This window comes from Pelophylax lessonae (genome assembly GCF_965119305.1).
Source record: "Pelophylax lessonae genome assembly, chromosome: 9".
NCBI classification, from domain to species: Eukaryota; Metazoa; Chordata; class Amphibia; order Anura; family Ranidae; genus Pelophylax; species Pelophylax lessonae.
Genome location: NC_138776.1, coordinates 255,268,791 through 255,285,958, shown reverse-complemented (window position 1 = coordinate 255,285,958; position 17,168 = coordinate 255,268,791). Strand labels below are relative to the sequence as shown.

The window sequence follows — 17,168 nt, the reverse complement described above, 5'->3', positions numbered from 1 at the left end:
TGTACTGAGAGAGAGCTTACTGAGGGGTCTGTACTGGGAGGGGGGCTTACTGAGGGGTCTGTACTAAGAGGGGGGCTTACTGAGGGGTCTGTATTAATTACAGGATTAATTAGCTAATCAAAAAAACACTAAATTAAGCAAAAAAAAAATAAAATAAAAATAATCGTTAGATTAGTCGACTAATCGTAAATATAATCGATAGATTAGTCGACAGACAAATTAATCGTTAGTTGCAGCCCTGCTGGGAACACTGGGGTGCTTGGGCCACAGGAAGACATGAGTACAAGAATTTCTGGGAGCACTGGGGTGCAGGGGGTCACTAAGAACAAAAAAGACTCTATGGGACAAGGATCACCAGGAACTGGGACCTGGTTCGGAGACTGAGCATGATTTAAATGGAGAAGAAGATCGCCAGGCCAGGTGGGGACCGGCTGTGAAGCTGATTATACCAAAGAGCAGCTGACAAAATGTGCTACTGTTCCTCCAGTGAGTACATTTTCATCCTGACCAATTGTCTCTGACTGGACTCCGGGAACATGGCCTCCTCTCCTCTGTCCTGGAGTCCTTCACTAACAAGGCCAGCCCTCTCCGACATCAAGAAGTGCTACCCCTACATCCCAGCTTCCGACTACTTTCACTGCGAAGAGGTTGCACTAAAAAGGAGACAAGTAACAGCAATAGCATACAATAAACCAAACAATCCGATTATACTTTATTGACAGTCTCTGACATACAGAACACATTACAGCTTTTCCAGTGTATGAATTCTCATCCCATATATAAGGCCAGTGGTCCCTGACCATTGTAGATCCAACTGCTTGAAGAAGCCTCTCAGCAGGTCATCTATATCTTATCATCAAATCTTTTTTAGCCATAACTACCAAAGTTCCTGTCAACCCAAGACAGATAATGCAGGTTACTCTCCAGTTAGAAAAATATCTATGGTACCACTACAATTCCATACCAAGCTTCTATCTGGCTTTGACCATGTGCTGCTGTAATGGCCTATGTCCCTTAGCTTTATGATAAGCATTAGTGTCCCGCTGGCCATGCCAGTGTCTCTTAGTGTCCTCTAGATTACCCAGTAGAGGTTTGGGGTTAATCAGGTATTCTAACTGCTTGGTACAAGAAAGGGCATGGTCCATACCTATGGTCTTCAACTGCCAGGCCGCAGCTTTCTGTTTGGTAAAAAGCAAGGTACTACTACTTTTTGTAAACTAAAGTACCCAGGCTGAAATTTCTCCATGGGTGGAGTGATCTGTAGCCAACAGATGTGAAAGAGTTTCGGCACTACTGTGTCATTGGAAGAGGCAATGGTGGACAGTGTACGGGATCGTAGGTCTTCCTCTGCGGGCTCCTAGCCAAAGGTATCCCCACTGACACCAACGATTTGAGGACCAATCCCAACGATTTGGGACCCACTGAGGAGATTCTCTCATGGGGCCCACTTTTCCATTGACACCAATGATTTGGGACCCACTGAGGAGATTCTCTCATGGGGCCCACTTTTCCATTGACACCAATGATTTGGGACCCACTGAGGAGATTCTCTCATGGGACCCACTTTTCCATTGACACCAATGAATTGAGGGGCTATTCTCCCCAGGGGGCAACTTTGCCACTGAAACCAATGATATGAAGTGATTTTTTTCTAGGGTTCCCTATCCCACTGATCCCAATGACTTAGGAGGCTATTCTTCCCTGGTGGCCACTACTCCACTGACGCCAGTGATTTGAGGAGCCATTCTCCCCTGGTGGCCACTATTCCACTGACACCAGTGATTTGAGGAGCCATTCTCCCCAGGGACCAGCTATACTATTGACACCAAAGATTTAAAAGATTTTTTTTTCTGGGGTTCACTATCCCACTGAACCCAATGATTTAGGGAGCTTGTCTTCCCTAGTGGCCACTATTCCTCTGACACAAGTGATTTGAGGGGCTATGCTCCCCAGAGACCAAAGATTTGAAGGATTTTCTTCTGGGGTTCATTATCCCACTGACACCAATGACTTAGTGAGCTATACTTCCATGGTGGCCACTATTCCACTGGTACCAATGATTTGATGGGCTATTTTTCCCGGGGGGGCAACTATGCCAATGAAATTAATGATTTCAGGGATTTTTTTTCTGGGGTTCAATATCCCACTGACCCAAATGATTTAGGGAGCTTGTCTTCCCTGGTGGCCACTATTCCTCTGACACAAGTGATTTGAGGGGCTATGCTCCCCAGGGACCAAAGATTTGAAGGATTTTCTTCTGGGGTTCATTATCCCACTGACACCAATGACTTAGGGAGTTATACTTTGGTGGTGGCCACTATTCCACTGGCACCAATGATTGGAGGGGCTAGTATTCCCGGGGGGGGGGGGGGGGGGGGGACTATGCCACTGAAATTAATGATTTCATGGATTTTTTTTGGGAGGGGGGTTGACTATCCCACTGACCTCAATGATTTAGGGAGCTATTCTCCCCAGGGGCCAACTTTCCCACTGGCACCATTGATTTGAAGGGCTATTTTTTCCTGGGGTTTTCTATCCCACTGACACCAATGATTTGTTTGGGCAGCTATTTTTCCCTGATGGCTACTATCTCACTAACACCGATGATTGAGGGTCTCTCCTGGGGGGGTCAAGGGTTTCCCCCGAAATTGCAACTTAAACCAAGATATTTTTTTTTGTTGGACCAGGGAAGACATGATACCTCTGTTGGGGTTTTTTACCCTTCACTTCCCATGCACTCACCACAAGAGACGATCTTCTCATTGTTGAAGCATGGAAGGGTTTGCCTCACTAAGGTCAAGAAACACTGGTGTAGTGGGGTTGGGCTTTTGGAAGAAAGGAAGATTTCTCCAAGGGTTTCCCAGAAATCCAACTCAAACCAAGATATTTTTGGTTTTTTTTGATGGACCGGGGAAGACATTTTTGCCCTTCAACTCCCATGCACTCACCAAAAGAGATAATCATCTCATTGTTGAAGCATGGAAGGGTTTGTCTTGCTTTGGAAGAAAGGAAGATTTCCTCAAGGGTTTCCCAGAAACTGCAACTCAAACCAAGATATTTTTTTGATGGACCAGGGAAGACATGATACCTCTGTTGGGTTTTTTTTTTTTTTCTTCACTTCCCATGCACTCACTACAAGAGATGATCATTTCATTGTTGAAGCATGGAAGGGTTTATCTCACTAAGGTCGAGAAAAAAACACTGGTGTAGTGGGGTTGGGCTTTTGGAAGAAAGGAAGATTTCTCCAAGGGTTTCCCAGAAATCCAACTCAAACCAAGATATTTTTGGTTTTTTTTTATGGACCGGGGAAGACATTTTTGCCCTTCAACTCCCATGCACTCACCACAAGAGATGATCATCTCATTGTTGAAGCATGGAAGGGTTTGTCTTGCTTTGGAAGAAAGGACGACTTTCTCAAGGGTTTCCCAGAAACTTCAACTCAAACCAAGATATTTTTTTTGATGGACCGGGGAAGACATGATACCTCTGTTGGTGTTTTTTTTACCCTTCACTTCCCATACACTCAACACAAGAGACGATCATCTCATTGTTGAAGCATGGAAGGGTTTATCTCACTAAGGTCAAGAAACACTGGTGTAGTGGGGTTGGGCTTTTTGAAGAAAGGAAGATTTCCTCAAGGGTTTCCCAGAAATCCAACTCAAACCAAGATATTTTTTTTTTTTTTTGATGGACCGGGGAAGACATTTTTGCCCTTCAACTCCCATGCACTCACCAAAAGAGATAATCATCTCATTGTTGAAGCATGGAAGGGTTTGTCTTGCTTTGGAAGAAAGGAAGATTTCCTCAAGGGTTTCCCCCGAAATTGCAACTTAAACCAAGATATTTTTTTTGATGGACCAGGGAAGACATGATACCTCGGCTTGGGTTTTTTACCCTTCACTTCCCATACACTCACCACAAGAGACGATCTTCTCATTGTTAAATTATGGAAGGGTTTGTCTCACTAAAGTCGAGAAACACCGGTGTAGTGGGGTTGGGCTTTTGGAAGAAAGGAAGATTTCTCCAAGGGTTTTCCCAGAAATCCAACTATAACCAAGATATTTTTGTTTTTTTTTGATGGATCGGGGGAAGACATTTTTGCCCTTCAACTCCCATGCACTCACCAAAAGAGATAATCATCTCATTGTTGAAACATGGAAGAGTTTATCTCACTAAGGTCGAAAAAAAAAACACTGGTGCAGTGGGCTTGGGCTTTTGGAAGAAAAGAAGATTTCTCCAAGGGTTTCCCAGAAATCCAACTCAAACCAAGATATTTTTGGGTTTTTTTGATGGACCGGGGAAGACATTTTTGCCCTTCAACTCCCATGCACTCACCAAAAGAGATAATCATCTCATTGTTGAAGCATGGAAGGGTTTGTCTCACTAAGGTCGAGAAACACTGGTGTATTGGGGTTGGGCTTTTGGAAGAAAGGTAGATTTCCCCAAGGGTTTCCCAGAAATCCAACTCAAACCAAGATATTTTTGGGTTTTTTTGATGGACCGGGGAAGACATTTTTGCCCTTCAACTCCCATGCACTCACCAAAAGAGATAATCATCTCATTGTTGAAGCATGGAATGGTTTGTCTTGCTTTGGGCGACTTCCTCAAGGGTTTCCCCGAAATTGCAACTTAAACCAAGATATTTTTTTTGACGGAATAGGGAAGACATGATACCTCTGTTGGGGTTTTTTACCCTTCACTTCCCATGCACTCACCACAAGAGACGATCATCTCATTGTTGAAGCATGGAAGGGTTTGCCTCACTAAGGTCAAGAAACACTGGTGTAATGGGGTTGGGCTTTTCGAAAAAAAACGAAGATTTCCTCAAGGGTTTTCCAGAAATCCAACTCAAATCAAGATATATATATTTTTTTCCCAGAAATCCCAAATAAAACCAAGACATTTTTCTTTTGATGGACCAGGAAGGGCATGATACCTCTTGTTGGGTTTTTTATTACCCTTCACTTCCCATGCACTCACCACAAGAGATGATCTTCTCCTTGTTGAAGCATGGAAGGGTTTATCTCACTAAGGTCGAGAAACACTGGTATAGTGGGGTTGGGCTTTTCGAAGAAAGGAAGATTTCCCCAAGGGTTTCCCAGAAATCCAACTCAAACCAAGATATTTTTTTGATGGACCAGGGAAGACATGATACCTCTGTTGGGTTTTTTTTCCTTCACTTCCCATGCACTCACTACAAGAGACGATCTTCTCATTGTTGAAGCATGGAAGGGTTTATCTCACTAAGGTCAAGAAACACTGGTGTAGTGGGGTTGGGCTTTTCAAAGAAAGGAGGTTTTCCCCAAGGGTTTCCCAGAAATCCAACTCAAATCAAGATATATATATTTTTTTTCCCAGAAATCCCAACTAAAACCAAGACATTTTTCTTTTGATGGACCAGGAAGGGCATGATACCTCTTGTTGGTTTTTTTTTACCCTTCACTTCCCATGCACTCACCACAAGAGATGATGTTGTCATTGTTGAATACATGGAAGGGTTTATCTCACTAAGGTCAAGAAACACTGGTGTAGTGGGGTTGGGCTTTTCGAAGAAAGGAAGATTTCCTCAAGGGTTTCCCAGAACTCCAACTCAAATCAAGATATATATATTTTTTTTTTCCCCAGAAATCCCAACTAAAACCAAGACATTTTTTTTTATGATGGACCAGGAAGGACATGATACCTCTGCTTGGGTTTTTTACCCTTCACTTCCCATGCACTCACCACAAGAGATGATCTTCTCCTTCTTGAAGCATGGAAGGGTTTATCTCAGTAAGGTCAAGAAACACTGGTGTAGTGGGGTTGGGCTTTTCGAAGAAAGGAAGATTTCCTCAAGGGTTTCCCAGAACTCCAACTCAAACAAAGATATATATTTTTTTTTTTTGATGGACCAGGGAAGACATGATACCTCTGCTTGGGTTTTTTACCCTTCACTTCCCATGCACTCACCACAAGAGACGATCTTCTCCTTGTTGAAGCATGGAAGGGTTTATCTCACTAAGGTCAAGAAACACTGGTGAAGTGGGGTTGGGCTTTTGGAAGAAAGGAAGATTTCCCCAAGGGTTTCCCAGAAATCCAACTCAAACCAAGATTTTTTTTTTTTTGATGGACCGGGGAAGACATGATACTTCTGTCAGGGTTTTTTGCCCTTCAACTCCCATGCACTCACCACAACAGGCAAGCTTACTAATGAGGACACCAGCAACAATAAAAACCCTGAGCGTTTCTGACCTTTCTCACTCTAAAAAACCCCAAAGTTAAAAAAACTTACTGCTGTTTGATGTTTAAAAACGGGTATTGACTCGTACTTTTTTCTGCTCCTTTCTCTATCATGTGAATCATTGTTATATTTAAATGTGACATAAGCTTCCTATATAGATAATGGAGAGTTCCCTAACTTTTTACAAAATTTTGAGTTGTCCGAAAAACATCTCCTGATTTCGGGGCATAAAAATAGCCTAGGTCCTTGCTACAATGGCCAACATTTTGCATTAGACGACAATCCCTCGTCCTTGTTCTGAAAGAAAAATGTAGGGCTCCAGAGCTTCTATCATTCTGACCATGGAGATGTCTTCTTCCTTCGGTGAATCTCCTGATGTCTACCAAGGTCCGATCTCTGGGAGAACCTTTTCCCGCATATAAAGCACGGATATGGCTTCTCGCAGATGTACAACCGAAGGTGATTGAGGAGAGAGGACTTTTGGGAGAAACACCTCCCACAACGGGCACATGGGAAAGGTTTCTCTCCTGTGTGGACTCTCAGATGCCTCACCACGTCGGACTTCTTCGCGAAACACTTCCCACACACCGAGCAAGGGAATGGCTTTATCCCTCGGTGGATCTTCTCGTGGTTGACCAGAATGCCTTTTTGCGTGAAGCTTTTCCCACAGAAGGAACAGGAGAAAGGCTTGATCCCAGTGTGAAGTCTCTGGTGCATGAGAAGACCTCCATACGTTGTAAACCATTTGCCGCACATGGAACAGGGAAACATTTTGCTGCTTCTCTGACCCATACCCACATTATCCAAATTAGCGGGGGAGGCTTCCCCAGGGTGAGAGAGATCTGGGGATCTACTGTGAAGTCCTCCAAAGTTATCTGGGGTATCAGGGAGTTCTTCTAGAGAATCCTGTGAAAACTCTTCATCTTTTACATGACAGTCTGCGGATAATAGTAAATGTTCCTCTGACATTTTCCTCATGTGACCGTCTGCCAGGGCAAAAAAAAAAAAGTATATTCAGAAGACCTGCTTGTTTTTTTAAAGAGACTCACTGGTTTAATTGGTGGATCAAACCATCATGCTTACATGGTAAAATTAGACTGTCCTTGTGTACCGCTTACCAAATTTTCTATAACATAAATATCCCAATCATGAGTCACTCTTGCAGACAGGACACGTCAACCAACATCTACCAACCATTCACACTGAAGACCAGTATTTTTTGGTAGAAAATTACCTATAACCCCAAACATTTTATATATATATATATATATATATATTTTTTTTTTCTTAGCAGAGACCCTTAGGAATAAAATGGCAATCTTTGAAATTTTTTATTTCACACAGTATTTGCGCAGCGGTTTTATATATATATATATATATATATATATATATATATATTTTTTTTTTTTTTTTTTTAGCAGAGACCCTTAGGAATAAAATGGCAATCTATGAGATGTTTTATATCACACAGTATTGGCGCAGCGTTTTTTTTTATATATATATATATATTTTTTTTTTAGCAGAGACCCTTAGGAATAAAATGGCGATCTTTGAAATTTTTTTATATCACACAGTATTTGCGCGGCAGTTTTTTTATATATATATATATATATATATATATATATATATATATATATTTATTTATATATATATATATATATATATATATATATATATATATATTTTTTTTTTTATTTTTTAGCAGAGACCCTTAGGAATAAAATGGCGATCTTTGAAATTTTTTATATCACACAGTATTTGTGCAGCGTTTTTTTTAAAACGCAATTTATTTGGGAAAAAAATTAATTCAAAAATTTAATTAAATCGAATTAAAAAAAAAAAAACACCATAATATTTACCCCAATTTCTTTTGTAAAACCTGAAAGATGATGTTACGCCCAGTAAATAGATACCTAACATGTCTCGCTTTAAAACTGCGCACACTTGTAGAGTGGCGACAAATTACGGTACTTAAAAATAGGCGACGCTTTAAAATTTTTTACAGGTTTACGGGTCACCTGTTTAGAGTTACACAGGGGGTCCAGCACTAGAATTTATATATATATATATATATATATATATTTTTTTTTTAGCAGAGACCCTTAGGAATAAAATGGCGATCTTTGAAATTTTTTTATATCACACAGTATTTGCGCGGCAGTTTTTTTATATATATATATATATATATATATATATATATATTTATTTATATATATATATATATATATATATATATATATATTTTTTTTTTTATTTTTTAGCAGAGACCCTTAGGAATAAAATGGCGATCTTTGAAATTTTTTATATCACACAGTATTTGTGCAGCGTTTTTTTTAAAACGCAATTTATTTGGGAAAAAAATTAATTCAAAAATTTAATTAAATCGAATTAAAAAAAAAAAAACACCATAATATTTACCCCAATTTCTTTTGTAAAACCTGAAAGATGATGTTACGCCCAGTAAATAGATACCTAACATGTCTCGCTTTAAAACTGCGCACACTTGTAGAGTGGCGACAAATTACGGTACTTAAAAATAGGCGACGCTTTAAAATTTTTTTACAGGTTTACGGGTCACCTGTTTAGAGTTACACAGGGGGTCCAGCACTAGAATTTATATATATATATATATATATATATTTTTTTTTTTTAGCAGAGACCCTTAGGAATAAAATGGCGATCTTTGAAATTTTTCATATCACACAGTATTTGCGCAGCGGTTTTATATATATATATATATTTTTTTTTTAGCAGAGACCCTTAGGAATAAAATGGCGATCTTTGAAATTTTTTATATCACACAGTATTTGTGCAGCGTTTTTTTTAAAACGCAATTTATTTGGGAAAAAAATTCATTCAAAAATTAAATTAAATCGAATGAAAAAAAAAAAACACCATAATATTTACCCCAATTTCTTTTGTAAAACCTGAAAGATGATGTTACGCCCAGTAAATAGATACCTAACATGTCTCGCTTTAAAACTGCGCACACTTGTAGAGTGGCGACAAATTACGGTACTTAAAAATAGGCGACGCTTTAAACATTTTTACAGGTTTTCAGGTTACCTGTTTAGAGTTACACAGGAGGTCCAGCACTAGAATTTATATATATATATATATATATATATATATATATATATATATATATTTTTTTTTTTTTTAGCAGAGACCCTTAGGAATAAAATGGCGATCTTTGAAATTTTTTTATATCACACAGTATTTGCGCAGCAGTTTTTTATATATATATATATATATATATATATATATATATATATATATATATATATATATTTTTTTTTTTAGCAGAGACCCTTAGGAATAAAATGGCAATCTTTGAAATTTTTTATATCACACAGTATTTGCGCAGCGTTTTTTTTAAACACAATTTATTTGGGAAAAAATTGATTCAAAAATTCTATCGAATTAAAAAAAAAAAAAAAAACATAATATTTACCCCAATTTCTTTTGTAAAACCTGAAAGATGATATTACGCCCAGTAAATAGATACCTAACATGTCTTGCTTTAAAACTGTGCACACTTGTAGAAAGGCGACAAATTACGGTACTTAAAAATCTCCATAGGCGACGCTTTAAACATTTTTACAGGTTTACGGGTTACTTGTTTAGAGTTACACAGGTGGTCCAGCACTAGAATCATTGCTCTTGTTCCAATGTTGGCAGCAATACCTCACGTGTGTGGTTTGAACATCGTTTACATATGCAGACGCGACCTACTTTCGAGTTCGCTTCTGCGTGCAAACACGTCGCTTTAAATTTTTTTATTTTTTTTATACTGTCCCTTTCATTTTTTTCTATTTATTTTATTTATAATTTTTTTTCTATTTATTTTATTTATAATTTTTTTTATTTTTTTTATACTGTCCCTTTCATTTTTTTCTATTTATTTTATTTTTACACTGTCCCTTTAATTTTTTTCTATTTATTTTATTTTTACGTTGTCCCTTTCATTTTTTTTTTTTTCTTATCATTTTTTTTCCTATTACAAGAAATGTAAACATCCCTTGTAATAGAAATAAGGATGACAGGTCCTCTTTATGGAGAGATCTGGGGTAAAAAACCCCCCCCCAAATCTCTACCTTTAAAAGCAAAAGATAAAAAAAAAAAAAAAATGTAAGCGCCCCTATCCCTATCACACGTGAGGTATCGCTGCAAACCTCCCCTGTAACTCTAAACAGGTATGCTGTAAAAATGGTTAAATTTGCCGCCTATGATCCACTCTATGGCCTTGGAGGACCTAGCGACCAGAGCGACGTCATGGCGTCACTTCCGGTCCAGGGCGGAAGTAAACAATTTATTTTGTTTATAGCAAAAGATCAAAAAAATGTATTTTTAATAATTTATTTTAATTTTATATTGTCAATTGTGATTGCCAACAAGGGTTTTGCCACCAAGTACTAAGTCGTGTTTTGTGAAGGGGTCAAATACTTTTTTCACTCATTAAATGCAAATCAATTTATAACTTTTAAAAATGCGTTTTTTTGGATATTTTTGTTGTTTTTCTGTCTCTCGATGTTAAAATAAACCGACCATTAAAACTATAGACTGATCATTTCTTTGTCAATGACTAAAAACATGTAAAATAAAGAATTCCCAATGTCCGAACATTTTTGGGGTGATAGCAAGGGGCAGATTAATAAAAATGTAGAAAGTAAACAGCCGGCTATGGTTGGGACCACAAGGATGGGACAACCACAACATACAACAAAACATATTTGTACTACATGGCTACCTAAGCTCTCCATTACCCACCTGCTCCAATCTCTACGGGACCTTGCTCTGCCTTATGTCGCCAATAATTTCTTATAAGCATCTCTTCTTCTTCGTCTATCTCTTCAACTTTAATATTTCCCAGGTTTTCAAGCTAGGTGACACACAAAAGCCAACAGTTAATGTCTTTCCGGGCACAGCAGGAGAATAGGATTTTATAAACATCAATAAACATCAATAATCTACTCTACAGTGTGTAGATTTACTATTTAATGAAGCCATCAGTCCCACCTACCGAAAAATGGTTCGGGGTGTTGTGGTCTTCCTGTGTGGAATCCTGCGAGCACAGAGGACTGGAGCTACGATCTTCCTGTAAGGAGTCTTGGGAATATATTGGACTGGGACTGAGGTCGTCCTTTGAGGAATCCTGGAAATACAGAGGACGGGGACGGGCACATCTCTCTGGTGGGTTCCTATTACTGGATCCATCTGTAGGAAACACACACACACTGAATACATTGTTTCTATGTGTTTATCAGATGATGGGGGATCTGGGTGGAGCCTCCGTACTGCTCTCTCCTTTACAATAAAGTCTCCTCTTACCCGGTGATGTGAAGGCCGGCTGGCTCGCCAAATTGCTGAGGGCTCTTTGAAGTTTTTTGTTTGTGTTCTTCTCTGTGTAGGAAACACACCCACTGACTAAATACATTGTTTCTATGTGTTTATCAGATGATGGGGGACCTAGGTTGACCCTCCATACTGCCCTATCCTTTATAAAAGAGTCTCCTCTTACCCAGTGATGTGAAGGCCGGCTGGCTCGCCAAATTGCTGAGGGCTCTTGGAAGTTTTTTGTTTGTGTTCTTCTCTGTGTAGGAAACACAAACACTGACTAAATACATTGTTTCTATGTGTTTATCAGATGATGGGGGACCTAGGTTGACCCTCCGCACTGCTCTCTCCTCTACAATAAAGTCTCCTCTTACCCAGTGATGTGAAGGCCCGTTGGCTCGCTAAATTGCTAAAGGCTCTTTGAAGTTTTTTGTCTGTGTTCTTCTCTGTGTAGGAAACACAAACACTGACTAAATACATTGTTTCTATGTGTTTATCAGATGATGGGGGGATCTAGGTTGACCCTCCATACTGCCCTATCCTTTATAAAAGAGTCTCCTCTTACCTAGTGATGTGAAGGCCGGCTGGCTCGCCAAATTGCTAAAGGCTCTTTGAAGTTTTTTGTCTGTGTTCTTCTCTGTGTAGGAAACACACACACTGATTGAATACATGGTTTCTATGTGTTTATCAGATGATGGGGGATCTAGGTGGTCCCTCTCTACTGCTCTACTCTTTATGATAAAGTCTCCTCTTACCTGGTGATGAGTGGGGCGGCTGGCTCGCCAAATTGCTGGGGAATCTATGAAGCTTTTTGTCGGTGTTCTTCTCTGTGTAGGAAACACACACTGTTGAATACATTGTTTCTATGTGTTTATCAGATGATGGGGATCTAGGTGGATCCTCCGTACTGCTCTCTCCTTTAAAATAAAGTCTCATCTTACCCGGAGATGTGAGGGCCGGCTGGCTCGCCAAATTGCTGGGGGCTCTTTGAAGGTTTTTGTCGGTGTTCTTCTCTGTGAAGGAAACACACACACACCGACTGAACACATTGTTTCAATGTTTGTATAAGATGATGGGGGATCTAGGTGGACCCTCTGTACTGCTCTATCCTTTATGATAAACTCCCCTCTTACCTGGTGATATGAGGGCCGGCTGGCTCGCCAAATTGCTGGGGACTCTCTGAAGCCTTTTATTGGTGTTCTTCTCTGTGTAGGAAACACACACACACACTGACTAAATGCAATGTTTCTAAGGGGATCTAGGTGTCTCTTTTATAATAAAGTCTCCTCTTACCCGGCTGGCTCGCCAAATTGTTGGGAACTTTATGAAGCTTTTTGGTGGTGTTCTTCTCTGTGTAGCAAACACACACTGACTAAATACATTGTTTCTAGGGGGATCTAGGTGTCTCCTTTATAATAAAGTCTCCTCTTACCTGGTGATGTGAGTAGCGGCTGGCTTGCTACAATGCTGGGGACTCTCTGAATTTTTTTCTCTGTGTAGGAAACACACACACTGACTAAATACATTGTTACTAGAGGGATCTGCATTCACTGGCGACTTTATTAGGTACACCTTGCTAGTACCAGATTGGACCGCCTTTTGCCTTCATCCTTCGTAGCATAGATTTTAGCAAGGTGTTGGAAACATTGCTAAGAGATTTTGCTCCATATTGACATGATAGCATCACGTTAGTTGCTGCAGATTTGTCGGCTGCACATCCATGATGCCAATCTCCCGTTCCACCACATCCCAAAGGTGCTCTATTGGATTGAGATGTGGTGAGTGTGGAGGCCATTGGAGTACAGTGACCTCATTGTCATGGTGAAGAAACCAGTGGTGAGAAGATTTGAGCTTTGTGAAATTGTGCATTACCCTGCTGGAAGGAGCCAATCAGAAGATGGGGGCACTGTAGCCATAAAGGAATGGACATTGCCAACAATACTCAGGTATTTGGCATTTAAATGTTGCTCAATTGGTACTAAGGGGCCCAAAGTGCACCAAGCACACCACCACCACCAGCCTAAACCGTTGATACAAGGCAGGATGGATCCATGCTTTCGTGTTGTTTACACCAAATTCTGACGCTACCATATGAAATCGAGACTCATCAGACCAGGCAACGTTTTTCCAATCTTCTATTGTCAAATTTTGGTGAGCCTGTGTGAACTGTAGCCTCGTTTTCCTTTTCTTAGCTGACAGTGGTGGCACCCTGTGTGGTCTTCTGCTGCTGTAGCTTCAAGGTTGGATGTGTTGTGCGTTCAAAGATGGTATTCTGCATACCTTGGTTGTAACGAGTGCTTACGTGAGTTACTGTTGCTTTTCTATCATCTAGAACAGGGATATGCAAACTGTGGCCCTCCAGATGTTGCAGAACTATAAGTCCCATGAGGCATAGCAAGACTGGCAGCCACAAGCATGACACCCAGAGGCAGAGGCATGATGGGATTTGTAGTTTTGCAACAGCTGGAGGGCCACAGTTTGCATATCCCTGATCTAGAACAAAGGATTTTCCTCCACACAACTGCCGCTCCCTGGATATTTTCTCTTTTTCAGACCATTCTGTGTAAACCCGAGAGATGGTTGTGCGAGAAAATCCCAGTAGATTAGCAGTTTTTGAAATACTCATACCAGCCCATATGAGTTGGCACTAACAACCATGCAAAGTTAAGTCACTTAAATCTCCTTTCTTCCCCATTCTGATGGGGAACTTCAGCAAGTTGTCCTCCCCGCATCTAGATGCCTAAATGCATTGAGTTGCTGCCATATGATTAGCTGATTAGCAATTTGTTTTAGCAAGCCTGTACCTAATAAAGTAGCCAGTGAGTGTAGGTGTCTCCTTTATAATAAAGTCTCATCTTACCTGGTGATGTGTGGGACGGCTGGCCCGCCAAATTGCTGGGTACTCTCTGAAGCTTTTTGTCGGTGTCCTTCTCTGTGTAGGAAACACACACACTGACTGAATACATTGAATCTAGGGAGATCTAGGTGTCTACTTTATCTTATCAAGCTGAATTTAATAAGTAAAAAAGGACAACAGAAGGGTATAAAACATACCAAAAACAAGAAACAACAAGTTGACATGGTACAGGTCAGCACATAAATGATGCATAACTGAAACATCCAGCACATTCAAGCATGTGGAAAGGCTATCGGTACAACCTCAGGAAATGTTTAAAATCCCAACAAACCCAGTGGCGTAAAGCCCCTGAAGGAAGAGGCCTTTAACCCCAATATCATATCACAAATAAAAGAATTAAGCCAGGAGGGGAACAGGGAAAATGAAAAAAAGGGGGGGGATGTGAGAGGTTAAAATTAAGCAAGATAGGGAAGATCAACACAAGAAAAGGGTTAAGAATAAAGGGGCAAAGAGCAAAAACTCAAGACTGCTGGTCAGTCCGAGGGAGCCAGACCTTGTCGTATTTCAAGGTTAACTCAGGGTTTTTCAACCAGGGTGCTGCGGCACCCTGGGGTGCTGCGGCAAAATTACACACACGAACATTAATCGAACACGAACATTAATCGGGTCAAAGACATCTACCCAAAATCTATGCACCACAGGACATTCCCACAACATGTGCATATAGGTGCCCTGATGGAGTGAGCAGATAGGGGTACGCCCTGGAAAAATCCTATGCTAGCCGTACTGGGGTATAATAGACCCTATGAAGAAATGTCTGTTTCAGCTTGTCCCTGGAGGAAAACACCAATTTAGGGCAAACTTCCAAACAATCCTCCTCATCCGCTCGCTCCAGAGCTGGAACAACCGCTTCCAGAGTTCCCATAATCGCTCCACCTGCATAAAAGAGCAGCAGAGAGAGCAGAAAGAAGTTTGCATAAATCTGGCTGAGAAAGCAATTCTTCAATCAGGTCGGTTTGGAGGACCAGTATCTGACAAATCTGTGATCTGGCAGTGTGACGTAATTGAAGGTATGGAAAGAGCATCCAACCTGGTAGATCAAATTTCCATGAGAGTTGGGGAAAGGTCAAGAGAGAGAGCTGGCTTAGCCCATAGGGGTGAGGTTAGGATTACCCCATAGGGGCTGTACAGGGGACCATTATTCATTGGAAGGAACCTGCGCCTAGCTGCCCCCCATACCATAAGAGTCGTTTTTGTAGGGACAGAAAGTACAGCATAGGCCCTAGGGCCTCTATACACCAAGTTAAGAAATTCCGGCAGGAAGCCCAGAAAGGTAGCCTCCAGGCAGACCAACGCATTTGACCGGGATCCAAAATAACACCAGCGGGCAGTAACTAGAATGGTCGCCGGATAGATACCTGGAAGTTTGGCAGAGCTAGACCCCCACAATGTGACGGAACCTGCAGAAGAGGTTTTGCTAATTTGGGAGGGGACCCATGCCATATAAACTAAGTAATACAGCAGTCAATCTCCCGGAAGAAAGAGTTCCAAATCGGCAGTTCCAAAAAGCATGTATGTTTTGGAAGAATCATCATCTTAAAAATCTTAAAAAGGTCAATAAGTGAGTGTGGACCAAGAGGCCCACCGTTCCGTTTTTCGGTACCCCTTCATCCACTCTGCCAGACCCTTTGCTGGGGGAATGGCCAAGTTCCCCTTAATATGCAGATCAACCCTCCTGGCTTCTGCCCACTAACTTCTAGAAGTTTCTTCAAACTTCCAGAACCAAGGGAAGGCACCACAGATCTGCCTCTGTGAGTGATCCAGCCAGATCTGCAGTAAACCCTGACCCAGATTCAGACTCAGCTTACCATGAGTCACACAAATAAATTTACCTGCACTAACCTGACAGCACACTAGAGGTTTAGTCACCAACACAATAATCTCCTCTGCCAAAGAATCCGGGAGAGAGTTCAGAGAAATACACAGAATACAGGTTGGTAAGCCTGGGAGTTAAGAGTTCAGCATGCAGAGAATAAACCTCGGTGGTTAGTCCATCGGACCTGGGAGTCTTCCCACCCTGCAACCGCCCTACAGCTTCCTGAACCTCTTCCAGTGAAATAGCAGAGTCAAGGTGTTCCGTACGTAGGGCTCTATGGTGGAAAAGGAGATGGTGTCGAAAAAAGCCTCTAACTCAAGGGCCCCATACTGCACGTGGGAGGCATAAAGGTCCCTATGGTATTGCATAAACCAGGCACTAATCTGACCAGGAGAAGTAATAGGAGTACCCGACACGTCTCGAACGTCTCGAACCAACCGAGCTGCTTTAGCCTCCAGCCTCTCTCCAAAGAGGCAGCTGAATACTGCTTAAGTGCGGAAATATGAATATATTATGCACCTCTAATAAAAGCTTTAAATGCATCCCATGTTACTAAAGGTGAGGCCTAAGTTTCATTCTGTACCCAGTAATAGGTGTCTCCTTTATAATGAAGTCTCCTCTTACCTGGTGATGAGTGGGGTGGCTGGCACGTCAAATTGCTGGGGACTCTCTCAAGCTTTTTGTCGAGGTTCTTCTCTGTGTAAGAAAAACACACACTGACTGAATACATTGTATCTAGGGGGATCTAAGTGTCTCCTATACAATAAAGTCTCCTCTTACCCGGTGATGTGAGGGGCGGCCGGTTCTCCATCATGGCGTCCTTGTAGAGATCCTTGTGTCCTTCTATATACTCCCACTCCTCCATGGAGAAATAGACA

At 41.0% G+C, this 17,168-nt stretch overlaps 1 protein-coding gene across 1 annotated transcript; it reads right to left on the bottom strand.

The window, feature by feature from the left end:
- Nucleotides 1–6,307: 6,307 nt before the first annotated feature.
- On the bottom strand, nucleotides 6,308–17,104 carry LOC309564384 (uncharacterized protein; the record flags this gene model as incomplete). The annotated part of the gene is made up of 9 exons (XM_082269011.1): nucleotides 6,308–7,206; nucleotides 10,991–11,102; nucleotides 11,244–11,437; nucleotides 11,552–11,623; nucleotides 12,499–12,570; nucleotides 12,691–12,762; nucleotides 12,851–12,907; nucleotides 16,915–16,986; nucleotides 17,071–17,104. The coding sequence occupies 9 exons, from the start codon at nucleotides 17,102–17,104 to the stop codon at nucleotides 6,551–6,553; spliced, it is 1,341 nt and encodes a 446-aa protein (XP_082125137.1). The 3' UTR covers nucleotides 6,308–6,550.
- Between the last annotated feature and the right edge of the window lie 64 nt (nucleotides 17,105–17,168).